This window comes from Prionailurus bengalensis, chromosome B2 (genome assembly GCF_016509475.1).
Source record: "Prionailurus bengalensis isolate Pbe53 chromosome B2, Fcat_Pben_1.1_paternal_pri, whole genome shotgun sequence".
Classification (NCBI taxonomy): domain Eukaryota; kingdom Metazoa; phylum Chordata; class Mammalia; order Carnivora; family Felidae; genus Prionailurus; species Prionailurus bengalensis.
Window position 1 is genome coordinate 86,986,053 of NC_057349.1, and position 26,968 is coordinate 87,013,020.

The 26,968-nt window shown below is 39.4% G+C and overlaps 1 protein-coding gene and 2 long non-coding RNA genes across 3 annotated transcripts; 2 read left to right on the top strand and 1 right to left on the bottom strand.

The window, feature by feature from the left end:
- Positions 1-13,589: 13,589 nt before the first annotated feature.
- On the top strand, positions 13,590-15,954 carry LOC122489784. Its single transcript, XR_006299004.1, has 2 exons — positions 13,590-13,939; positions 15,049-15,954. It is a non-coding gene; the product is annotated as an uncharacterized LOC122489784 (long non-coding RNA).
- A 1,553-nt stretch (positions 15,955-17,507) lies between these two features.
- Positions 17,508-24,659, bottom strand: NDUFAF4 (NADH:ubiquinone oxidoreductase complex assembly factor 4). Its single transcript, XM_043591972.1, has 3 exons — positions 24,395-24,659; positions 23,781-23,884; positions 17,508-18,903 (listed from the first exon to the last, which is right to left on the bottom strand). The coding sequence occupies exons 1-3, from the start codon at positions 24,528-24,530 to the stop codon at positions 18,616-18,618; spliced, it is 528 nt and encodes a 175-aa protein (XP_043447907.1). The 5' UTR covers positions 24,531-24,659; the 3' UTR covers positions 17,508-18,615.
- A 31-nt stretch (positions 24,660-24,690) lies between these two features.
- Positions 24,691-26,627, top strand: LOC122489783. Its single transcript, XR_006299003.1, has 2 exons — positions 24,691-24,986; positions 26,445-26,627. It is a non-coding gene; the product is annotated as an uncharacterized LOC122489783 (long non-coding RNA).
- Positions 26,628-26,968: the final 341 nt, after the last annotated feature.

A 26,968-nucleotide genomic window follows, 5' to 3' on the forward strand; every position in this document is an offset into this window, starting at 1 on the left:
GATAAAGCCAGATTTATTTACTCTCACTGTCTTATTCAACAAACCTATAAAAATATTTGTTACTTGTCAGTCACTATGCTGAATACTGGGAATCCAAAAAAGTAACATGAGTAATTAATAAGACAAACAATCTGATTTTTAAAATGTACAAAACACATTATGTATTTTGTATGCATTATGTATTCACCCAAATGACCCAAATAAGAAGACCAACCTTACCAAGCATTGGTGAGGCTGTGGACCAACTGCAAGTCTCATTAATGGTGGGACAGTAAAATACTACCACCTTTTTGGAAAACTATTAGACAATTTCTTTATTTTTTTCTTTTTTTTAATTTTTTTAAATTTTTTTTAACGTTTATTTATTTTTGAGACAGAGAGAGACAGAGCATGAACAGGGGAGGGGCAGAGAGAGAGGGAGACACAGAATCTGAAACAGGCTCCAGGCTCTGAGCAGTCAGCACAGAGCCCGACGCGGGGCCCGAACCCACGGACCACGAGATCATGACCTGAGCCAAAGTCAGACGCTTAAACAACCAAGCCACCCAGGCGCCCCAGACAATTTCTAATAAAGTGAAGCATATGCCTCCCCTACAACCCTGCAATTCTACCCCCAGATACACACCCCGGAAAAATGAGTGCATGTGTCACCAAAAAAGACATGCACAAGAATTCAGTATCAGCTTTATTCATAATAGCTCAAGACTGGAAACAATTCAAATATTCATCAACAGGAAAGTGATATCTTCAAACAATGGAAAAATAATTAGAGCAACCAGTAAATACAGTGACACAAAAAAACCTCATGCTGAGCACAAGAGTACACACTGAATGTTTCCATTTATTTGAAATTCAGGAATAGGCAAAACCAATCTATACAATAGAAGTCAGAATAGTGGTTGGGGGCAGGGCAAAACATGACTTTTGGCTGAGAAGGAGTGGAAGAGAACTTTCTGGGGTGATTGAAATATTCTACATCTTGATCTAGATTAGTAGCTACATGGGTGTATATGTAAGTAGAAAGTGAGCTGTACAGTAATGATGTGTGCATGTTACTGCATGACAATTATACCTCAACTAAAAAAAAACAAACAAACATGATTCAGTCTCTATCTTCAAGAAGTTATAATGGGAGGGAACTAACAGTAGTACAATGTGGTAAGAGCAGCAATATGCGTAGTGAATGGAGTATCCCTGGAGCTCAGAGGAAGATCAAGGAATGGTGTCTGGGGACAGCTCAAAGGCACCATAAGTAAGTATGGAATTGGTGTTTGATTATGACCCTCACACCGGTGAAGTCTCTCAAGGATATCACCATTTTTCCGATTTACTGGTATGTTAGTATCATTTTTCAAAATATAACTAAATTTTCATCCCAAACAATCCACCACAGGTATCATAGGCGTTATTGATTTGTCTTTAGTCTTCATTTGCCATGTTTTGTCACACAGTTCAATTTACTCTGACATATGTGTGTTGGCTCTTTAGAGTCCCTTGTACTGGTATGCTGGAGCAGGCACAGAGACAGGTGAGACAGAATTCCAGCTTTCAAGGAGTATATACTTTTTCAAAATACCTCTCCTATCCATCTCTTTTCCATTTCCACTGACCCTGTCTAAGACCAGTTCTCTTTCCTGCAACACCCAGAGATGTCATAACAGAATCCCACCTAGTGCCCCTAGTTCCCAGGCCCAGGTGTCATGTCACAGCCATTCTCATTAAGTTTCTTTGATGTTCTAAATCCTTCGGTGACTCTCCAGAGCTAATACATCAAATATAAACTCTTTGTCGTGGCATATAAAGCCCTCCACAATCTGGTTCCCTCAATATTACTCCAGAAAGGGTAATGTCTACTAAGAGGTATTGTGAAGACACATGAGAGAAAAACAATTCTTAGCTTACATTACCTTAAAAAAAATTTTTTTTAATTAAAAAAAAAATTTTTTTTAATATTTATTTATTTTTGAGACAGAGAAAGACAGAGCATGATTAGGGAAGGGGCAGAGAGAGAGGGAGACACAGAATCGGAAGCAGGCTCCAGGCTCTGACCTGTCAGCAAAAGAGCCCGACGTGGGGCTCGAACTCACGAACTGTGAGATCATGACCTGAGCTGAAGTCAGACGCTCAACCGACTGAGCCACCCAGGCGCCCCTAATTTTTTAAATGTTTGTTTATTTTTGAGAGAGAGAGAGACAGACAGAGTGCAAGCATGACAGGGGCAGAGAGAGAGGGAGACATAGAATTCGAAGCAGGCTTCAGGTTCTGAGCTGTCAGCACAAAGCCCAACGCAAGGCTCTAACCCATGAACCATGAGATCATGACCTGAGCCCAAGTTGGATGCTTAACCGACTGAGTCACCCAGGTGCCTCCTTCAAAAACAGTTTTTTAATGGAGACTTTACGTTGATTTTTTAAATGTGTCATAACAATTCTAGGTATGATACATACTGGATGTGTCTGCAGGGAAATCTGCTCTAGTCTGAATGTGATTGTTCATTCATTTGAAAATCATTTACTCCTTGGGGCACCTGGGTGGCTCAGTTGGTTAGGCGTACAACTTTGGCTTAGGTCATGATCTCACAATTCATGAGTTCAAGTCCTGCATCCACCTCTCTGCTGTCAGCACAGAGCCCACTTCAGATCCTCTGTTTCCCTCTCTCTCCCCCACTTGCACTCTCTAATTCTCTAAAAAATAAATAAACATAAAAAAAATAATTTACTCATCATTTTCTCTGCTCCGTATTAGAGGAAATGCAGGAAAGACCACTCTACTTTCAATGAGGGAAAGTCCAACATCTCAAACTTATATACATAGTTTTCCTTTTTCTTTCTTTCTTTCTTTCTTTCTTTCTTTCTTTCTTTCTTTCTTTCTTTTAACTTGATGAACTCCTTCTACCCTACAGGGACAAGCACAACTAACACCCACAATAGAGTTCCCTGGTGCAGTCATAATTTCCCAAAAAAGATACATTAAGTGGGATATTGGAGAGTGTCCTAAAAGACACTTAGTTTATCAAATATTGAAAGAGGAGGAGGAGGAGGAGACAGAGAAGCAGAAAGAGGAGGATGAAGGGGAGGAAAAGAAGAAGAAGGAAGAGGAGGAGGAGGAGGAGAGGAGAGGGAGAAGGATGGGATTGGGAGAAGGGGAGGAGCAGGAGGGGAAAGGGGAGGATGGAGAGGGAAGAAGGAGGGAGAGAAGGAGGAAACCTTGAAAGGGTCAATCTGTTGCTCTCACCCATAGGACCTTTGAGGTCCTTTCTTCTTTCTTTATCTCAGGTTCTTCTTTCATTATCTCAGATTATATAGTCATTATGCCCTCAGATATCAGAATCTAATAAATGTCACAAAACCAACATCATTATTTAAAAACAAGGCATTGCCACTGTAAGCAAGACAGCTTATATACATGGCAGTATCTTTTAAAATACTCTGATTTTTCTTTTGCTAGGAATACCATGCAAGGATCTTTTTTCAGCATCTACAGTGGGTAATGTCTACCAGAGAAGCAAAAATATAGTTAGCAGGTTTGCTTTTCTGTCAAAAGTGATCTAGTTGATCATTGTTACACGTTCGCCATTGACGTTTTGCATCTTTTTTCTACTCTCCGTTCTAGTCACAGCCTTCTGGCAATATGATGTTTTCAAGCACAGATTTGATATGCATGAGCCATCAGTTTTTCCGGTGATTCATAATCTGTAATTTTAGAAAGATTTGGTTCTTTATCACTTGCCTCACTTTAATAAAAGATCTTTGGTAGTATTTTCTAAAGGTCTTTTGGAGACAAAATCCCCTAAACAATTTCCAGTCTGTGAAAGTGACAAACTCATTTAAATAATCAGTTCAGAACAGCATTTCTGTTTATGGGTAAGAATGCTGCTCTGATATTTAAAGTGGTTTAAGGAAATTCAACCAGTGAATATAAAATTAAGCATAATTGCCTCCTCTCTGAGAGGGCACAGGGGTGCAGGGAAACTGGCAAGTCAGAAGCCATGTGGTGCTGTGACTTGCTCTCAGGAGTAATGCTGAATACTGAGAAGGTTTGCACTTTTCAGCCTGTTTACTGACTGAATTCGCAAGTTTCCCTTTCCCCCTTTCTTGTGGTAGCCCACTTACGTATGCCATCATTGATCATTCTGAGGCTCATTGACCTTTCCCAATATTCCACTGCAAGTCAAATGTACAATTTCATACTAAGAAGGACACTTTCTTGCACTAAGTGCAGAGCTTTGAAAGTGTGAAAAGCTTAAAAGCTAAAGTTGTACAACTCGGCTCATTTTGGCTAAAAGGTTGAATGTTTGCTTGATTATCTGAGAAAAATGCATCTGGTTGTTTGCAGGGGTAAAAGGGAACTGTGAGAGACGTAGACAGTCTATCCTCGAGCAACTTTCCAGGCAGTACAGGCTGGATTACAGAAGAATTCCTTAGAACACCTGGGCAAATTCTGAATTTACTGATGCTCAGCAAAAATCCCTGCCCCAAATGGTCTGACTTGCCCACAAGGGCCCCAATTCTGGGGCCTCAAGGAGTGCCACACAGATCAGAGGGGAAGCTAACCCAGGCCTCTTTGACACAGGAACCACCTTCCTCAGATTGCCTTCATTCCAGATCAAAAGTTTCATCTTGAGGATGGGAACATGCTGGCATGTCGGGCAGGGCTAGATCCTGCGGGCTCAGCTCCTAGGATGGAAACACAAGCCTTGCCCTTGGGAACCCGATTTCATCTCCATGGAAGGTTCTCTTGACATGGAGCAGGAAGGAGGTCTGCCCACCAGCCAATCACACCAGCAAGGACAGCAGCTTTGCCTGTTTTGTTTTGTTTTTACGGAAGAGTACATTTCACAGAACAGTAGCACCAGTCTTTGTGAACTGTTTCTCCACATTTTGAAAACCACAGCCATCTTTTTGCCTGACCCGCATTTGCTGAAAACTTTAATGGGTGGCCAGCATGGACGTAAATTACCCTGTCTCTAATTCCATTTTCATCATCAAATCCAACAATGACTCATTATGGGTTGAAACGTTTATTCAGAACTGCTGAAAAAGTACAGCTAGTTGGACAGCTAAAGAGCCTTTTTCATTTCAGTGGGAAATAAACACTGAATTCTGATGGTAACAGGCTATGTCCTGCCTTGAAAACAGGCATCACACACGTGTGATTTCAGGAAAAACTGAAGGCCTTATTCAGGTTAAAGTGAGCCAGAAATGTAACAGCTCAGAGGTGTGTGCAATTTTAGATTGAGTGAGGGTTCTCATTATAAGGTAAAAATAGAAATACCTAGAAAATATTATTGTGTTGCTCTGAGGTAAAGCGAAGAACAAGACTGTGTGACTTCAGTTTCTTCTGGAATCCTTTTGAGAGCTAGATGTTTGTGAAGTCCTAAGTAGAAAAATGATGAACGAAGATAAATGATTTGTGAAATTGTACACCATGTTGAAAAATAAACATTTTGCAAAAGAAAAGAAAAGAAATGAAAAAAAAAAAAACAAAAAAACAAGAAAAACTTCTGGGAAAGAAAGAAGTTGGAGTCCACAGAAGGAAAATAGCTTCACCTCTCTTCCCTATGCCCTCAACCACAACAGTGAAAGTAAACGAACTGTGCTGCAGATATTAGAATTATTTTAGAGCCTTCATATTGTATTTTCATCCCTCAAAAATGATCATTTTCCTCTTTCCCTTTTAGAATAAGTAAGAGTGGGATGCCTGAGTGGCTCAGTTGATTGAGCGTCTGACTTCGACTGAAGTCATGATCTCCCAGCTTGTGGTTTCCAGCCCCACATGGGGCTCTGTGCTGACAGCTCAGAGCCTGGAACCTGCTTCAGATTCTATGTCTCCCCCTCTCTCTCCCTCCCCTGCTCACACTCTGTCTCTCTTTCAAAATAAAAATAAAGACTTTTAAAAAAAAATTTAGAATGAGTAAAAATATTTACACATGAAAATACTATTCTTGAAATTCCAGAAGAGGGGCGCCTGGGTGGCGCAGTCGGTTAAGCGTCCGACTTCAGCCAGGTCACGATCTCGCGGTCCGTGAGTTCGAGCCCCGCGTCAGGCTCTGGGCGGATGGCTCGGAGCCTGGAGCCTGTTTCCGATTCTGTGTCTCCCTCTCTCTCTGCCCCTCCCCCGTTCATGCTCTGTCTCTCTCTGTCCCAAAAATAAATAAAAAACGTTGAAAAAAAAATTAAAAAAAAAAAAAGAAATTCCAGAAGAAAACGCAGTTCAAACCATCTTCAAATTCTTGCCAACTTTTCCTATTTTCCTTTTCGAAAAGAGCGCTGACCTCCCCTCTCCTAACTGACAACAGGGAAGGAACGTTTTCAAGAGATACATGATAAATTAGCTTTGCTGCTCCACCTTCACCTTTGAACAAAGAGGTTTCTAATACTGAGGTGTCTGGTTGCTTTTTCTCATTCTTTGATGTTTCAAATAGGCCAGAAGGAAATCTAGGACAACTCCCCTCAGCCCCACCCCCACCCCCACCCAAATTCTGAGTTAATACAGCAGACGGTGTGGAGGGAGGCCATTCTTCATCTTTCATACCTGTAATTGTTTGCAGGGCACTGCACAGCCTTCAAGGGTTGACTGGTAGGGTGTCCATTTAAGAACACATGCTGTCACAATCATCTGGGAAGGAGAGAAGCCCAGAAAAGGCCTGTGATGACCTCTGGCCACTCAAAGTTCTCTCAGAACTACCAGATATGAGAAGGAAGCCACACCCACATGTGCCAGAACCTTAGCTCTCTGTGTGAGACCTAACCAATAGGACTAATTAATTCTGCCTAAAGTAGAATTAGCCCCAGTAGTAGCTGAGCCTTAAAGAATGCTAAGGGTCAAATATTTACTTGATTGTGTCTTCATCATAACTGTTAGAATCAACGTGATAGAACTGGAGAAATACCTTTGAAAACTCTAAACACTGTTAATGATGAATAGAATAAGAATAATGTACCAATATTGCTTTCAGGACATGACTGTACAGGGGTTTAAGTGATGGCAGAGGCTAGTCGGATGGAAAAACAGAGGCTCAAATATCACAGTTACTTTCTTACTTTTTGAGGATTCTTAGGTGTATTTATTGCATATGGAAAAAAATATGCAAAATCATAGATATAAGTAACATGATAGCCAAGACCAGTTCATGAGGATGAGCTCAGGTAAAAGGTGTTAGAGCCCATCTCCCTCCCCTCAAAGCAAAACTTTTCACTGCCCTTCCTGGCTCCATCTTCTCTCCCTTACAATCACCAGAACAATCAACCAATGTGCCACAGTAAACTTAATAAGATGTTGTTAACAGAGGAGAGAGCTTTTGGTACCTGTCTGTAGGAGTCTCATTTAGGGAGCTGACCTTTCTTCCTTGAGCCCTTGAGATGCCTGAGGTATGAAGGTCTAGTTAATTCTCATTGGAAAGCCTCTATCAGCATCCCATCACCAAGGATACTATGCAGAACCATGTGTGTGCACCTCAAAGGCCAGCATTGATTCATCAAAGATATGGCAAACAGCAAGACTGCAGAGTCTCAAGAAAGAACGTGATATAAGATAGGCTCTAGCAATACAGGATAGTCTAGGCCCTCCAAACCTGTTAAATAAAGAAACCAAAGGCATAATCCTTGGTAGGGGGGCAGAGGGATGTGGGATAAAAGAATGCAAGGCAAAGTATTGACTCAGATCTGAGTAAATTGACTGACCATTTCCATATTCTCTATCTCACCTCAAAACCTTGACATAATGTGGCTGGCTCTCTCTCTACTAAATGTTTGCTCACGGTGAATTCCCAACTTTCCCTTTATGTCCAACCCAATAACTGCTTAGCCTGTAAGATTCATCGTGGTATTTCATTTCCCTTTGAAATTTATCTTTCTGGGAAGCTTAGGCAATGGTTATAGTTGTTTCTAGCCTCCAAGTTAAAAGGAGGGGCACCTGGGTGGCTTAGATGGTTAAGCTTCCGACTTGGGCTCAGGTCATGATCTTGTGGTTTGTGAGTTGAGCCCCACATCGGGCTCTATGCTGAAAGCTCAGAGCCTGGAGCCTGCTTCGGATTCTGTCTCCCTCTCTCTCTGCTCCTACTCTACTCACACTCTGTCTCTCTCTCTCTCTCTTTTTCTCAAAAATAAACATTAAAGAAATTTTTTTTTAAAAAAAGGAGTCTTGGTCGTTAGGTGCTGAGCCTTACAAGTAGAATACAGGTGTGGTGATGGTAAAGGTATGGTAGCCCACCATCACTGTGGTCAAGACCTGGGCTTTCGACAGGAAGTACTCCTACCCTAGCCCCTCCCCCACTGACTAGCGACATGATCTTAGGTCAAGCAAGTATTTAGTGCTCTAAGATTTTCTCACCTGGAAATTGGGGATAATAAAAGAAGTTACCATGTAGAGTAATGGTGAAGATAAAATGAAATAAGGAATATAAAGTGCTTACTACTATGCCTAGTAAATGATATACACTGTAACTATAAGCTATGATAAAAGTATCATTATTATTATCACCATTATCATTATAAACTCAATGTTTCATATACTTATAATACTCTACAAAGGAATAAAAGGTTTTACTTTTGGGCTTCCCACAGATTATTCATTTCATAAAAATTTACTACCTTTGGAGTCAGATTGAAATCTCCCAAATGAAAATTACAAAAATGGAAGCTGCACCAGTGACAATAATTTTAAAGGAGTTCAGTTTTGCTCTTTGTAAATTTGCAGGACAAGCAAAGATATGTAAACATGCATGTCTTTCTAAGTGGAAGTCCAGTTGGAAGAAGAAGGGATCCATTGTAATAAGCATAATCTCCTCAAATACCTAGTAATGTGCTAAATCTTTAAAGCAATTTTGGATTTTAAAAGCAAATTATTCTCCAGAACAAGTTAAATGAGTTCTCAGTACTTGCCTCCAACTAAGAGTTTGCCTATATACCTATTACTTGCTTTCTTCTTAGAGATCACTTTTATTTAAATGGTCTGTTTCTATCTGGTACCCCCAAATACTAAAATACCAAGTGATGGAGTCTGACTATATTGCACTTTGTATTAAGTTAAATGTTTAAGAATGAATCTTCTTTATAATGTCCTATATTTCATACTATCTCTTAAGTTACCTCAAATCAAGTTTGACACCTTCCTAAATTAATAACATTCTTTTTACAGAATTTGCTTTCCCTATAATTGATTAAACTCTCAGTTGGTGAAATCACTTTATTTTATACTCATAAACTGTATTATACATTCTGAAAAAAAAATTTCAAAATTGTGATAAAAGTTCATAAATCTGAGGGCACATGTGAAGTAATGAGGATTCAAACTTACAAAGTTGTAGGGCACCTGAGTGGCTCAGTAGGTTAAGCGTCTGACTTCAGCTCAGGTCATGATTTCATGGTTTGTGAGTTGGAGCCCTGTGTTGGGCTCTGTGCTGACAGCTTGGAGACTGGAGCCAGCTTTGGATTCTGTGTCTTCCTTTCTCTCTGCCCTTCCCCTGCACTCTCTCTCTCTCAAAAATAAATAAGCATTTTAAAAAATACAAAGCTGTAACAAAAATAGCAGGAAAAAACTTTTGCAATAGGCCTCGAAACCAGTATTTTTAAATCATTATCACAGTTATGATAGGGAAATATATTAAAATTTTACATTGCTATGATGATGTGGCTTTTATTCTATTCTAAAGATAGTGAAGATTGGACACTTACTTCTTATTATTTTGATATATTCTAACAGCTAAATGAATAGTGGGGGAACTTCATTGGTGGGGAGATGAAATTGAGAATGTTTAAGTAACTTGTTCATCAGCGGGAGAAGCTGACATTTGAATACAGGCATGCCTCATTAATATGCTCCATACCCTCTAATTCACTTATGAAAAATTATCACAGGTATTACCTATGGGTTGTGAATATTTTCAAAGCACTAAGAAGTCTTAGTGCTTTGGATTAGAAGCCTTAAACTTAGACCAGACCTCCTGCTAATTTTATTTCTAAGGGCAAAAGACTCTAAAATCTTGCAAGGTTTCCAGGTCATTTTTAGAAAATTAAGTGATGTTACAAGATAGGTGTAACATTACATGGTGAATCAGGGAATCAAGACCCTGAGTTCTAGACTCTGCTTTTAATTATTTGACTTTAAACACCATACCTGAACTTGCAAAACAAAAGAGTTGGACCTTATCCTAAGATGCCACCCAGTGCTATGGGGTGTTTCAATGGGGACTGCACCTAATTATCATTAACAGAATTGTTCAGGCTATACCACAGCACAAACTAAATTGCACTTTATGCAATGTAAAAAGCACCAAGATCACATTATGTCCCTACAAATAATTATGTGCGGCTAAAATCTGACATAGGTTGGCGCTATGGGTTGAACTGTGTTCCCTCAAAATTTGTGTGTTTAAGTTCTACCCCCTAGTACCTCAGAATGTGACTATATTTGGAGAAAGGGCCTTTAAAGAGGTAATTAAGGTTAAGTGAGATCATTAGGGTAGGCCCCAATCCAATGTGCTGGAGTTGTTTGTGTTTTGTTTTGTTTTTTAATTTTTTCAAATGTTTATTTATGTTTGAGAGAGAGAGAGCGCACACACACGTGCACAAGCAGGGGAGGGGCAGAGAGAGAGGGAGACACAGAATCCGAAGCAGGCTCCAGGCTCTGAGCTGTTAGCCCAGAACCCCATGTGGGGCTCGAACCCAGGAACCATGAGATCATGACCTGAGCCAAAGTTGAACATTTAACCAACTGAGCCATTCAGGAGCCTCTTCTTCTTCTTCTTCTTTTTTTTTTTTTAACTTAAAACAAAACAAAAAAAAAAGTTTTATTATTTATTTTTGAGAGCAAAAGAGAGAGCCAGTGGAGGGAGGGGCAGAGAGAGAGAGGGAGACAGAGGATCCAAAGCAGGATTTGCACTGAACACAGAACCTTACGCGGGGCCTAAATTCATTAAACTTGAGATCATGACCTGAGCTGAAGTCTGTCACTTAATCGACTGAACCCCCCAGGTGCCCCCACAATGTGCTGGTGTTCTTTTGGTCACAGGTACAGAGGAAAGACTGTGTGAAGACACAGCAAGAAGACTTCAAACTCAGGAGAGGGGCCCCAGAAGAAACAACTGTGCTAACACCTTGATCTCAGACTTGTAGACTCCAGCACTGTGAGAAAACGTCTATTGTCTGGGCTACCGGGTCTGCGGTACTTTGTTACAGTAGCCCTAACAGACTACTACAGCCCACTCTTCTGGCTCTTCTGCATAGCAGCTGCACAAAGGATTCTAATGTCTATAAATATAAACACTAGGTATAAAAGGGACATTAGGTATCTAACGAAATATGAAGACCTGGGACCTTGCCAGAGGTCACACTTCTTAAACACTAAAGAAGTCTTTCTTGGGATGGCATGTTCTGTTCCACACACAAGCCCTGTAGTGAGTGTCCCAGGGAGAATCTCAGCCTACGCTTGCTCCAGCCACAGCAGTGCTCTGCAAGGAGAAATTAAAAATAGAAACTGTATCTACCAGCCTAAGAGTATCAAAGACACACAAAAGGCAAATCCTTTCAATAGCCTCTCAAGAAAAGTGAAAGTATGTTCACAGGGAGTGGAAGACCTTCTGTCTATAGTCACCAACTATGCCTTAGAGCCAGAGGGACTGGGCTGTCTGGAAACTTAATTCTTTGATGAACTAATTACATTTCTATGATTTTTCCCCCTTACATGGCAGCTTCATTCTCCTTGGGACAGTAGCATTAATTAAGGCAAATAAACCCTGCACAGGAGGCTTCTCATCTCTCCCTCCTTTGAATTCCCATTGCATTGTGTTTATACTTCTTAGGGCCCTTATTAAATTCTGCCCTGTAGTGAGGTAATTTGTACTCTTATCTGAGCAGGAAGCAAAGACTTTGTTAATTCCTTACCATAACTTACCTCTATACTCAGCTCGGAGATTGCACTCAATTAATACTCAGTAATATTCATTACACAGAATTGAACTAAATTACCATTCAATAAACCCCTGAAGTGCTATTTTGCACTTTAGGTCATAGGTAAATACATTCATCAGGAGGAGACTTCATTGGGAGGACTGGAGTTCACTCGGAGAAAGTCATGAGAGATGAGTTTGGAGAGATTAAGCAGACACGGAGCGCCTTATAATTTAACAAATTTGGATTTTATCCTAGGGCCGATGGGATGAATTTAAAGCAGGGGAGCAACAGTTTCATATTTGCATTTTTAAAGAAAAATCAGTCTGGATGCCAGTTGGAAAATGAATTACAGAGAGTCATGACTCAGGCCTAGAGTTGAAGGTGGGGGTGAGTTAGAGAACAGCCAGAGGTGTCTGAGTTTTACAGTCTTTGTCATTGAGACACTAGTGGAATCATTGCCAAACCAACCAAACAAAGTACAGCTGGGCAAGGGTCAAGAAGGTGAGATGGCAACTTGGATTTTTAAATTTTTTTATTGCGGTATTAAGCATAACAACTCAAGTATGTAAAATACTTTATTTTGAAATGCCCAGCTTGATATAGATATACATATGTATATACTAATGCAACGTCTACCCAGGTCAAGACAGAGAACACTTCTAATACCTCATACCCCTTCCTAATCAGTGACTTATTCACTAAAAGAGGAAAATTAGTCATTTTACAGAGAAAATGTGAAAGATGCCACCTTAACCTAGCTATCAAAGTTAACACCATCAAAATGAGACAAATTGGCAGCACGCGTTTCATGATATGATGCACCGCAAAGGGCAAAGATGGCAACAAATTCTTTGACACTTTTCCCATAGAGAGGTGTGGACTATGTGTGTCCTCTACCCTTGGATCAAGGCAGGCTCTGTGACTGCTCTGACAAATAGAATAAAGGAGTCATGTTCTGACAATCCGCTTTCTTTGTCCTGCAACATTTGCTTTTGGAACCCAGCCATTTGCTGTAGCTACAACAAGCTCATCCCACATGCAGCGCTTGCCTGTGGATGTTGCCATCCGGTCTTAGCTGAACTTTCACCTAACAACCTGCGTCAGCTGCCATGTGAGTGGGCCATCTTGGACGCTTCAGATGACACCAGCCCCGGCCATGTCTCTACATGAGAACCCAGGGCAGAAACACCCAGCTAAGCTCCAACAATCCACAAAACCATGAGAGACAATAACAAACTGTTGTTTTAAGCTGCTAGATTTTGAGATGGTTTGCTGTGGAGCAAAAACAACAGATAACTGAAACAGCAGCCAATATTGTGAAACTGTAAGTTGTGTAAAACTTCATCTTCCGGGCTGCATCCCCCAGCTTCTAGAATAGTAACTGGCACACCGTAGATAGATTGGTAAGTGTTTGTGGTGAATGAATAATTAGCAATAGTATTGATGTAATTACTGACTGATTCAAATGACTTGAAAAGCCACTTTTAAAAAACTATTAAGCAGGGACACCTGGGTGGCTCAGTCGGTTAAGCGTCCAACTCTTGATTTTGGCTCAGGTCGTGATCTCACAGTTCGAGTTTGAGCCCCACGTTGGGTTCTGTGTTGACAGCATGGAGACTTCTTGGTCCTCTGTCTTCCTCTCTCTCTGCTCTTCCCCAGTTGCTCTCTATAGCTCTTTCAAAATAAGTAACAGTACACTGAAAAAAAAACAACAACCATTAAGCAAAGTTTAAATGTCTTCTTTTGGCTTAATAAATGACTTGAGCAAGCAGAGAACATTAAAAAAAAATCATACTATTAATCTCATACCTACATTCAGAACTGGGTCATACATTTGACCTACCTAAAAGCGGGTCTCTTAAAAAATAGAATGTGTCAACCTAAATATTTAAAGGTCTCATTAAGGATGCTGTTTTGAGGCTTTATAATCTTTTACATCTAGTCCTTCAAAAAATCTTTTATCTTACCTTTTGCTATTCCTCCAGAAGCACCAGGGCCAGCAATAAAGGGAAAAGATGCAACAAAAAAATAACCTAAGAGGAGAAAAGGTACTCATTTTGCTTTGATGATGTATTTCTGGGATTCTTATAAAGCAAAAAATAGTTTCCCATTCTCTCATCCCCTCTCTCTCTCTGCCTCTCTCGCTCTTCCTCCACTTTCCCTCTTTCCCTTCCTCTCACTTCTTTCTTTCTATAAGACAAACTTTAAGTGGTTTTTCCATTTCTAAGCTTCTTATCTGAACTAATAGAATCAGTTATGGACCAGTACTGGCATACAGAAATGATTGAATAATGAATGGATGACGGCCTAAGGAACGATGAATAGAGTTAATGAGAATTGAATATTCTATGCAAGCGTTTTCCTATGCCAATAATAATCTATATAATAAGTAGGAGCCCATTTGTATTGTTTTTTATTTGGGTAATTAAAAAGCAGCATCTGTTTATATGCTCATCAATCCATATAAAGATAGGTGAGATTATGTCATATATTGAAAAAATAAAAATAAATAAAATTTAAATATCATACAAAAATATACTGTTATGTAGTGATCATCACTGAAAAATGAAAGGGAGTTATAGATCATTCTAAAATTAAAGTAATAATCCTCATTACATAACTCAATTATTGGACGATTTGTATTATGCTTACCTCAAAATGCAGTAAGACATTTAAAGAAAAATTTGGCTCTAAATGGAATTTTTACTACCAAATATACATGTATTAGATTTAATCAATATTTACCTTTCTGAAATAAGAGAAAGGCCTGAGGCTTATTTTAGAAATAAATAAAATTATTGTTTGTTTCCTCAGTGGCCCCCTCTGTTTCCAGCTGTGGCTGTCAGTAATCAATCTTCCACTTCACATAGGTCTTTTTATTCGTTTACTTGCTTTGGAGCCATACTCAGAGTATATCCCCAGTCAGGTGGGATTGTTGTGGTTTTCCTCTTTCAAAAGTAGATGAACTCTTCCAAAGGTTATATTCTCTCATGCAACCAAGAAATCTTCCTGCTCAAGACTGTACACTGCTATTTCCTTTCATTTCAGGCATTCCTACTCAACCCCCAAGTACTGGCTTATCCCATTTTGACTAAATTCTTGTTCCAAAATTATTCATCTTTCTAATGACCTACCTGTTGCTTTTTTTCCCCCACAGGAAGCAAGGAGGAAGCAATGTTGGTATTACCAACTATATACTTCACATCAACACACTAAAAAATTACAGAGCATCGTGTCTGTTCAGGATACTGTTCTTTTAACTGGTGAGCTCCTCTTCTACCATTCTCCTCACAGGTATTCCTGAGACATAGTTCTGTTGGAGCACAGACAATGGCAAAGAAAGACCATGGAATTAGTGACCCAAATGCTCTGCTTTGGTTTTTATATAGGGATTTAGATCTAAGTGCTTCTGATATTTCATCATTTCTCCTAACGAGTAATTCAGGCCTATTTCTTCCTAAAGCAGAAGATATGGAATATTCAGATAAACAAATGGATAGATATTCCTTCTAAGTATTTAATGGATCGGTATTTGTCAGGACAAGTAAGATAGAGTAGCTACTATAAAGATGGCTACTTAAGATGCATAAAACTATTTTAACCCTTTATGTGTGCTCATTTCTTATATATTTTCAACTTGTACCCGACAAACTGTCTTAAAGCACTGCCCCAATTCAGGGTGCTTCGAACTGCTTCAGTTCTATACGTTCAGTGTTGGGTACCCAGTTATGGGTACAGAAGCTTCCTAATCACTAATTGTCCAGGGCTCTACCCTCCTCTTTTTGGGATTATGGGTGTTTTAAGGGCTTGGAGTAGATATGGAGGGAATGTCCATGTACAAGCATTAGTTGGGGCCAATCAGAGCCCTCTGGCACAGATAGGGGTCATTGGTGAGATGGCCTTCAAGACCTCCATTAATGCCTTTTGTGGTTAGGATGACTATACATCCTAGCTTACCTAAGATATTCTAGTTTATGCTATTGTCCCTATTGTTCTAATGTAATCGGTGCCCTTTTCACTCTCAAGTGTCCCAGTTTGGGCAATAAATTATATGGTAACCCTGTTTATCATAGAGCTTTACCGAATGTACCTACTTTGGCAGCTTTTGTTTTATGGGCTCTCTGGACCTGTTCTCCTCCCCACCCTATGATTAAACTTCCAGCCTCCTCTCCTGACTAACCCCAAGTCTTTTCATCCCCAGGAATTCTTTCCCTCCTCCCTTTTTCATACCTGGAAAGCTTCTCTCCTTCAAAGCTACCCTCTATCTACTGTTCCTTCGTTTTTGTTTTTTTTTTCACAATAAACTTTAGACCCAGACACTGCAACTATTTTATCTCCACAGATGGTCAGCACACACTGGACATTAAATATTTTTTAATGCTGCCATACTAGTCATTAAATATTTTTTTAAAACACCCCCCCCCCCCGATCTAGAAGCCATCAACAAAGGCATCTTTCAGACTTACTAAACCAGTCTATCATAGCAGAGAGGGCCCAGACATGTTTCTCATATACGGTGGGCACTGAGTAGTCCTGCACCTTGAATGCCATCACTTAATTCTTACAATCCCAAAGAGGCAACACAGTAAAACATTTAGGAGCACAAGATTTTGAAAATAATCTACTACTAAGGTTTAAATCCAGGTTCCAACACTTACTAATCTTTTAAAAGTTATTTTAGATCTCTGTGCTTCAATTTCCTCTGTAAAATATGATAAACAGTACTTCTCTCCCTGCCTATGGTAAATATCAAGCAAGTTAGTAAATGTAAAGCACCGAGATCAGTGCCTAGCACAGTCACTGCTTTTAAGATATTATCGGCTAGTGGTGATGCTGAGATCTACACCCAGGTTTTCTAAATCTAAACTCCATGCTTTCTGTGACACCACTACTACTCAAGTGCTCTCCTACATATAACAAAAAGCAGTACGAGGCCAATGAAAGATATGGAAGTACTTTATTTTATCTTGTGACACCATATAACAGCCAGATTTACATACGTCTAACCACAGTGTAGTAGATCTGAATAGGGAAGATGGCTCAGAAATAGCAGTATTTGTAATTCAAGTATTGACCTTTATTTGATAAAGGAAAACAGTTTTGTGGACAGATTGATTTTGAAATGCAATTTTATACAGTTGTTTTCTTAAAAGAACACTTTTGAACCAAATATAAACAAGGTACAGTTTATTCACGTAATGAACCTGCAGTTGAAAACAAGCTTAACATTTCCCATCTCAGCCCATTTTTCTCTTTTCAGCATTGCAAATGCTTTCTTCCGTCATCATGCTGAATTCCTCAGCATCTTTCATACCATTCCCAAGGGAATCCCTGGGAAGTAGTGCATGTCTGTATTCCTTCAGAAGGACACAGGTAACCTGGAACTTTTCTTACCACATTTCCAATATTCCTGTAACTTACACTTCCTGCTCTTTTGAAATATGCTTTTTGGCCCACCAGAAAAAACATAACACTAGGAATCTGAAAACCTAGATTTTGGACATGGCTAGGTCATAAACTAGAGAATAATCCTAAATAGGTCATGAAACCTCCCCAGCTCTCTGTTCTTAATTGCAAAAAACAAGTCCTATTTGTCCAGTCCTTTATTGTTATTTATGTTCACGGTAATCATTAGAGTTAAATAAGGCAGCATTTTGTTCATTTTTTAGAGAAAATGCAGTCTCCAAGAGGCTACACAATCTACCCAAGATCCCACGGGTGGTAATATGACAGAGCTAAACTTACATAACCTCACTCAAGACCCTAGTGCCAATACACACTGTACTCATAAGTTAGTTCAATTGACGAAGCAGCAATTTCCCAGGTCCCTTCCAATAATCACATTTCACGCTTCTTGCAATTTTTTCTCTCTTCCTTCAACCAGCATTTAAATGAGAAAACATACATATAATTCATCACCAAATTTCATTTACCATGGTTCTTTGATTTAACCATTCTTCACAATTTTCTTGTTATTTCTCTATTAAATCCAGAGAAGTTACTTTTCCAGACAGCTCTCATGACTGCCTGCTTCTCTGAAAGCTTCTGGATTTACCCGTTTGTCAAAACAGAGACTGCTAAAATTTCATAAATATCAATTCCTTTTTATAATTTTAAGAAGTTATTCCATACATAAAACCAATTCAAAACAAGAGAAGTCCTCACTGTTATTCCCTATAATAATAAAAATGTACTTTCTATTGATTTTGTGTCCACTTTCCTGTCTGCTTTCATTTGGGAAATACTGTTATCCTACCTCACTGTCAAGTCTCCCTTACCCTAACAATATAGTCACAAAAGGTAGGAAATCTCTTACTTTCACAATTCCATAGGAAGAATAAATTAATCACCTAAATTGGATGGCAAAACTTTGAATGTTAAATGAGGGAGATGCAGGACATTTCCCAAGAGATCATATGATCAATTTAAAAGCTGATGATATGATGTGCTAAAATTACACATTAACTTTTTTATTTATAATAAATGTATACATGTGATTAGTCCTGCTGATATTACACACGAACATATGCCTAAACCGAATTAAACTTTACAAGAAAACAAAATTCATTCTACCAGCAATCCTGAAAATTCAGCAGAGCTCAATAAATAGTATGCTCTCCCAAGGAGGGAGCTTTAAACATTCAGTAATTTGAAACTAAATGAGAAACTAAACAGGGCATGGGTTTGGGGAATACATATAGGAAAAGTAATTTCAACATTTTCTTCATTTTGATGGTATTGCTTTCTTGTCTTCAGGAGGGATGATTTTGACTTCAAAAGTAACAAAATATTTGAGAAGGGATTTTACATCTTTCTGTTCTAGACAGTATTCTTCTGCTATTTTCTCAGCAGTCCACGTTTCTGGATAAAGTTTATGATTATTGAGAAGTGTCAATGCCTCTACAATGGAAATTTTGCCTTTGGGAATGTTCTTAATACTCATCATGTTAAAGTCTTGGCCTTTTACCAATCTGAACTCCTTTGGCTCTTGACGTTTTCCAGCATCTGTTACCTAGTATCAAAAAACAAAAACAAAGGGCTTTCAAGATGAGAGAAAAGATGTGACATCTACTTTCATGCTTCTCAAATCTCCACTATTCTTCAAATAAATGCTACATATGCTTCTCCAAACTAGGCTTTCTCATTACAATGACCCACACATTCAACGGCACTTTTGCAAATCACTATTTTATAACTACAGCTCAATCATCATTAAGAAATCTAGGTAGTTCTACAAAGTAACAATCAATTGCCTACCATCCACTCATCACATTATTTCATGCATATTAAAATAACAAAAATGAATTGATTAGATTAAATCTGTTTTAGGAGGGCAGAATTCTGATGCTGCCCTAATAACTTACTTGATAATCTCCATTCTGTTTCCTAGTTTTTTATTTCATATTCAATACCTCCAAACACCTTAAATGAATTCAAATATGCTAGGGATTTTGCCTCTTGAGAGAAAATAAACTAATACACAAACATAATAAAAAAAACCCAACCTATATACACCCATCTTTCCATCTGTCTGTCCCATCCAAGTATAATCCTTGTGCTGTGCCCTGTATTTCATTCATTACTTGGCCTTGCCAATCATTCCCTTTTCCTTTTTCTTTCAATTGTACCCTGCCTACTGCTGCTATTTGGTCAAAATATAAAAATGCCATAGTCACTATCTTTTAAAAATGCCCACCAAACCCAGAACAACACTTTGTTTATGGCCAGTTTCCTTTTCTCTAGTTAAGCTTTAAAGATGGTATTCGTGATCTCTGATCCAGGATTAGATTAGATCTTAATGCAGAAGACACTTTTCAGGCTTCAAGTATATTCACTATAGATCTGATGCCATTGACCATAATAACCTTCCCCTTGGTTTCCATGCCACTCCTTTTCCTAGTTTTCCATCTGTCTCTCTAGTGGGTCCTTTGTTCTTGTGGACTTTTTCCTCTTCAGCTGCCCCCTGAAGGTTAGTGTGCTCCCAGTTCTGGCCCAAGCCCTCTTTTCAGTCTTCACATTCTACTACAGTAATCCCCCACACACCCTAGACTTCCATTATTACTTATGTGTTAATAACTTTTCCAAGCTGATCTCAAACCTAGACCTTTCTCCTTACTTACAGATCCAAATTCCCAAATGTGTAAAGGGCATCTTTACTTGGATTATCTACAAGCACCTCAAAATCAGTATGTCTAAAACTGAAATTACCCCTTTCCTCTGAAAATCCAATTCTATCCCATATTTTCTATCTCAGTGACCAATATCACTTCCCTCTGTATCTCATTCCAAAACTTAAAGCGTTTGTTATGTCATATTATACCTGACATCTCCCTCTCCCTCATGCATTACATGCAATCAATGACCAAATCCTGTTGATAATGACTTCTAAGTCCCTCTTGAACACATTCACTTCTCTCCTGGTCACTACATCACCCTAGTTCAAGCCAAAGTCTCCTGTGGGCACTACTACAAAAGCCTCTGGACTGGTCTCCTTTGATTAGATAAAATGCATTTTATTCCCTTCCAGCCCATTATGAAGCCAATCAGGTAAGAAACTCTTTAATGACATTCCACTGTCCTCAAGATAAAACCCAAATTTCTTAGCAAGACAAATAAGGATCTTCATGATTGTGTCCCTATTACCTCCATCCTATCTCAATTCTCCCAAATTTATTGCTCACACTTTCCCCTGACTGTAATGAAGTCTAACTGGTTCTGGAAGGCATAATACTCTTCTACCTCTATATTGTAACTCTGGCCTGAAATATTCATCCAAACTTCTTCACTTTCCAAAATTCAAAGCTTCTCTTATCTTTCTTAACTTTCTCTTAACTTTCCCAGGTAATCCTTCTTCCACTCGATATACATTTTTATTCAATTTCCCTTCTGTTTAATATTAAATACTAAAATATTATGACACTGAAACAGTATCTGAAAATTCAACATCCTCTCTTGATTAAAAGAAAAAACAAAGCAAACAAAAAACTCTGAGCAAATTAACAATAAAAAAGTCCCAAATGTGAAAAAAGTATTTTTTTTTTTATTTTTTAATTTTTTTTTTTCAACGTTTATTTATTTTTGGGACAGAGAGAGACAGAGCATGAACGGGGAGGGGCAGAGAGAGAGGGAGACACAGAATCGGAAACAGGCTCCAGGCTCCGAGCCATCAGCCCAGAGCCTGACGCGGGGCTCGAACTCACGGACCGTGAGATCGTGACCTGGCTGAAGTCAGATGCTTAACCGACTGCGCCACCCAGGCGCCCCAAAAAAAGTATTTTTAATCAGAAACCATATCACTTTATTATAATTAAGGCTGAAACATTAAAGACACCCTACTTAAGGAAACAGCAGGATAGAATACCAATTTTCACTGCTATGTTAATGCTACAAACACAATAAATGTAGTAGTACACGTTATGAGAAAACTAATTCTATGCTGATATGAGAGAATCTTCAGAAAAATAATACAACAAACCGAAAAACTAATAGAAATAACCTTGCAATGTGGGTAGCTGTAATACAAAAATCACTCACTTTCTGCAAATTGGCAATAGTTAAAAACCTTAGGGTGAAAAAAGATCCTATGGTAGCAACCTTCCCTCTATCCCCCCAAAGCTGAGTAATACAGAGATGTTAATTCTCAAATTAACCTGTACTTTCCAATTCAATTACACTAAAAATCCAAATCAGACTTACTAAAGAACCTGACCATTTGATTCTCAAGTTCATCTGGAAAAAAGTGTGGCAAGAGTCATGAAACTTTTGGGGAATAGTGTGGGATAGAAGGCTGTAACAGATATCAAGACACATTACAAACTTCCATTAATTAATATAGATGATCCTAGTATCGAAATAGAAAAGCAGGTAGAACTGATGAATCCAGAAGCAGACTTGCATATATTAGTATTTTAAGTGAGTGGAGAAAAGACCTGGTTATTCAATAAATTATATTTAGACAACTGGCCATCCAGTTGAAAAGATCTCCACACACCACTGTAATCTTTATGTAGAACAAAGATTTTAACAGAAAATATACACTCATAACAGCATGATAAACTGCTTTTATGTTGGAGGGAGTCCAGACTTCCAATACCACGAAAAACAAAAAGACTAACATATTTGACAGAATTTTGAATAGCAATATTAAGTTAAAAAGCCAGACAAAAGGGGCACCTGGGTGGCTCAGTTGATTCTGCATCCAACTTCAGCTCAAGTCAGTCTCACGGTTCATGAGTTCAAACCCCGCAACATGCTAACTGCTGTCAACACAGAGTCTGCTTTGGATTCTCTGTCCCTCCCTGGCTTGTGCAGGTGTGTGCACTGGCATGTGCTGTCTCTCTCAAAAATAAACACAAAAAAGTCACCAGGCGCTGGGGTGGCTCAGTTGGTTAAGCATCTGACTTCAGCTCAGGTCATGATCCCACAGTTCTTGAGTTTGAGCCCCACATCAGGCTCTGTGCTGACGGCTCACAGCCTGGAGCCTGCTTCAGATTCTGTGTCTCCCTCTCTCTCTGCCCCTTCCCTGCTTGCACTATCTCTCTTCCTTAAAATAAATAAACATTAAAAAAAATTTTTTTTAAATAAAACTGATATATACACAGTATCACTAATGTCTACAAACATCACAAATCGTTAAGAAAACTATGAATTACCCAAAAGAGAAAAAGGGGCAAAACATAAATAGGTACTTCAACCTGTTTTTCATTGTCATTCGAGTCTTTTTAGACTTTTCCCCCAAATTTTAATACGACCATATATCTCCTCGTGTATTGTATCTATGTAACTGTATTCATAAAAGCTTAAATTTTTTTCACTCCCCAAGGGCCAGTTTTTTAATGCATGATTTAGTATAGCATGAGAGAAACAGCAGTCAGAAGTATTATTCAACACCTGTTATTGTTGGAAGTATTTAACACACAAAAAATGAACATCAACCCTTCCATCTTTTTTACGGGAACATCTGGTGATAAATGAGCCCTATAATTGCTATTACATGCAACAATTCACAAACCTTATTTTACATCAGTTTTATTTTGCTTATCTAATGAAAATTACATTAATAAGTGTATCTGTGCAAACAGTATTACCAATCTACACAGAGAGGACCAGAGAATTTTCGAATGGAAAAATAGCTGGGAGTTGTCATTGGCACTTTCCTCTCCTTTAATCCCACTCTTCCCCCTACTTAGATCCTTCCTGCCCCAACAAACTCATCTAGTTAACTCAGGTCCATCCCTCAGGCCTGAGCTTAAATGTCCCTTTCTCAGAAACCACCCTTGGTTGTCCAATCACAAACAGGTCCCTCTGTAGACTCACAGTGCCTATACTTCTCTGTCACAGTCGTATCAGTAATTATGTACTTATGGTTGCTCATCTGTTTAATGTCTGTGTCCCTCACAATATTCTAAGCACTGAGAGACAAGGACTAAGTCTGTTTTGTTCATATATATACAAAGCACTTGTGCACTGTATTTATATATAGGTCTTACATATAGGGTCCCATTCCCAATGTATTCCATAAACTCCCAAATTTTACATTTCCTATCTGAATATATCTTTAAAAAACAAAACACCAACAACACAACACTAAAGGAATCCCTGAGATTGGGACAAAACTCAACCCACTTAAAGATGAGAAAATAGTATTAAAGCTCTCCTCTTCAAATGACAATCACTGGAAGTACCTTACAAAATCCTACAAATTGTGAAATAATATCGCCACTGAGCTTAAGTTTTGCCAATGCCCTGTACATTGGTCACAACTACACTGACAGTTTTAAACAGGCAGAGCGCTCACTCTCTTTCACTACCTACCACACTTCTCTTGTTCGTTTCCCTGGAACACAAAAAGGTTCAATTACTTATCTGCTGAATTAAAACACACATTACCTTCACAGAAGACACAGGATCTTTGGAATCAACATACACATCTCTTAGGAAGGACAGCAGTTTGTCATCTTTTCTAGCAACTTCTCCCTTAATTTCTGGATGGTCTAAGAAAAAGAATGTCACGATATTAAACCCAAAGAAAATTCCCTCTAAGATCCTAACATTTAACACAAGGCAGCCACTTTTAATTTTTTGCTTAATGAACAATCACTCGGACAATATAGGAAATATTGTACATGTAAATCAAAATGCTAGGTCAGGCCCGGCGTCCACCGTTCTGTGAAGACCCCTAGAGAGCACTTCCGATGAACTTCTGACTCGGATTCCGGACCTCAAGCATTAAAGATAAAAGCCTCCGAGGGCCAGTACGGCCAGGGTAGCGGCCGCCACCTCCGCAACTTCGAAATGGGCGGAGCCGCCACTCCAGCGAGGGCGCAAAGGGACAGTCTCAATGTCACCGGCCTGGGGGATTCACCTTACCGCGCTCGGCTGACAAGTCACTGCGGCCAACCCCGGTCACCCCCGCCACTGGACCAAGATCCACGGGCGTGGAACCCCCAAGCCCGCCCCGGGACCCCGCGCGCGGAGTCCAAACGCCCCCTTGCACCACTTACGGCTCATCTGCTCTCGCAGCAGGCTCTTAGTGGAGGGGTGCCTGGGAGCGGGAGAGGGCTTCATTTTGCTGATTTCCCGTTCCGCCCGGTTCTCTAGGTTGAAATTCCTGATTGCGCGAAACACAGCAGCCCCCATCTCCTCACAACATGATGCGCTCTGGGTTCACACCACACGTGGGAAGTCACCGGCACCGGCGCCCTCCTGGACGCATCGAGCATGCGCACGCGTGGGGTCGATCCGGCCCATTGCCGAAAAATGGGCGCCAAAGCGCGCCGTTCGCCCCCTAGCGGTCGGGAGGGCGCACGCCGCGTCTCCGCCCTGAGTGTGTCCTAGCGAGCGCCTCCCTTCGGGATGGGAGGCTTGCGACCGCCTTTGGCTGCTTCCGGGAGGAGGGGCCTCGGGAAGGGCCCCGGCCTAAGCTGAGACCCACGTCTGTTCTCAACCCTGCAAGTTGGGAAGTCGGGAGAGAAGCTTTAAAACCGTACCAGGCCTGACCTCCCCCGAGACTTTCTGATTTAATTCTAATGACCGGCGTTGGTTCAAGCTTTCCACGTGATTTCAAAGTTGCAGGCTGAGTAGAGTATCAAAGTGGTAAGGAAATCGAAGACCTTGACGTCCTTTCACAGGTCAGGGCCGCTGAAGGAAGCCGATAAAAATGGAACTGACTGCACCAGGATAAAGGAAGGTCCTAAAATCACCCTTTCCTGTTTTCTGAGAGGAAAATAATGAAAGTGTATTCTTTCAGGGCACCTGGCTTGACTGGGTAGATGAAGCCTGCAGCTCTTGAACTCGAGGCCCACCTGGGGTGTAGAGATTACTTTAAAACATTGTTTAAAAATCTTAAAAAAAAAAAAAAAGCAGTTTGATTTGCTTGTATCAGTTTCAGTCCTGCTGTCCTTTCTCTTTTGTTTATTTTTGATACTAATGTGTGTTATTTATGTATACTATTAAGTTCTGTGTCACCACGTCATTCCCTAACTTATTTCTTTTTAAAGCCAGAGAAACTTCCCTGTAACTTAGTGAAAGGAATAGCCAGTAAGACGTTAGGAAAAAAAACACCAGTATTGTTACATACTCTCTCTTCCTGCCTCCCCCCCTCCACTCCCCATTTGTAAACAGATTATTATGTTGCTCCTTCTACTTGAGATTCTTTAGAAATATTGTCATATATATATATATATACATATACATGTATATGTATGTATATATATATACATATATATATATAGTCATTATGTATGTATAGTCATACATGTATACATACATGTATATGTATGTATATATATATATACATATATATAGTCATTAATCCATAAAAGATAAAAGGGATCCACTAGGAAGTAGCAGGGTTTCCAAAGTTACCATATTTTTATAGACTGTGGTTGTAATGTTTTTAGTGTCTTCATCTCTCAGCAAAATGAAGGTGGTTGTTTTTGACCAGTTAAAAGCAAGGGAAAGAATTGATGTAAAGAGAATTGAATCGAAGTAATTAAAAAAAAAAAAAGAATCAAAGAAAGGGGAAGTTTTATTTAAATAAAACTAATGGTTTATGTATTAAATTATTAAATTTAATACTTAATTATAAGAAAAGTACTGCAAGGAACATAGCTTCCACCACTGATTATCACGAAATCTGTTTTTACTGGGATTGGTCTTTGACATTGATATAAAGCCAGCTTTTTCTTCTAGAGTTAGTTGGGAAGTTATCCTGCAGGTGGCAGTCTGCTCCAAGGTTTCCATCTCTGAGACCTGGGCATGCCTAGAACTCCATGCTTTATAGCCTAGATACTCATATTTCTTTGTGTGCCAAGAAACTTTCATCTGCCTCATTATGTCCATGAGCTTCATCAGTTATGGTAGCATGTTATACTCACTGCTTGTTAAAATATTTTAAAAGTAAAAAACTCATTTTCGTAGAAATTTTACCATACTTCTAGTAGCACATTAGATATACTTCTAGGAGCATAAAAGTAACGTGAGACAGAAGTTACAGGAAGTGTAGGGGGTTGTGGAGATAACTAAATGAAAGGATTCTTTGAATTCCCACAGGTAGGTAGAGTTTGGATCCAGTGTTTCAGAAACCTCCAACCTCCAGCTACTTGCCTGGTCCTGGTCTGGTGCTGCTCGAGCCCTTGGAGCAGAACTGGAGCAGAGGTACTCCCATCAGAAATGCACAATTGGCTGTCATCGTTTGGGAATCATCATGGAAATAAAGCCTAAGTCATAAATGCATAATTCTAGCTCTTGTCAAAAGAAGCATAGTAACGGGAAGTCTGGGCTCAGAACTCTTCCAGCTTCTGTAAAGGGATGCAGTCAGGTCCCCAAGGAAAGGATAACCAGGATACTGCTCAGAATTAATCATATCTCTGAACAGAATGTTATGATGGGTATTTATTACTAAATATCTTAACATACTAATGAAATAAACCCAGGGTCTTGCCAACACAATAGTATATAAATTCTATGAGGACAGAAATTTGTGTCTATTTTGTTTATTGCTATATTCATCACCTTGAACAGTGCCTGACACATAGTAGGTACTAAACAAATGTCAAATAAATATCAAATAAACC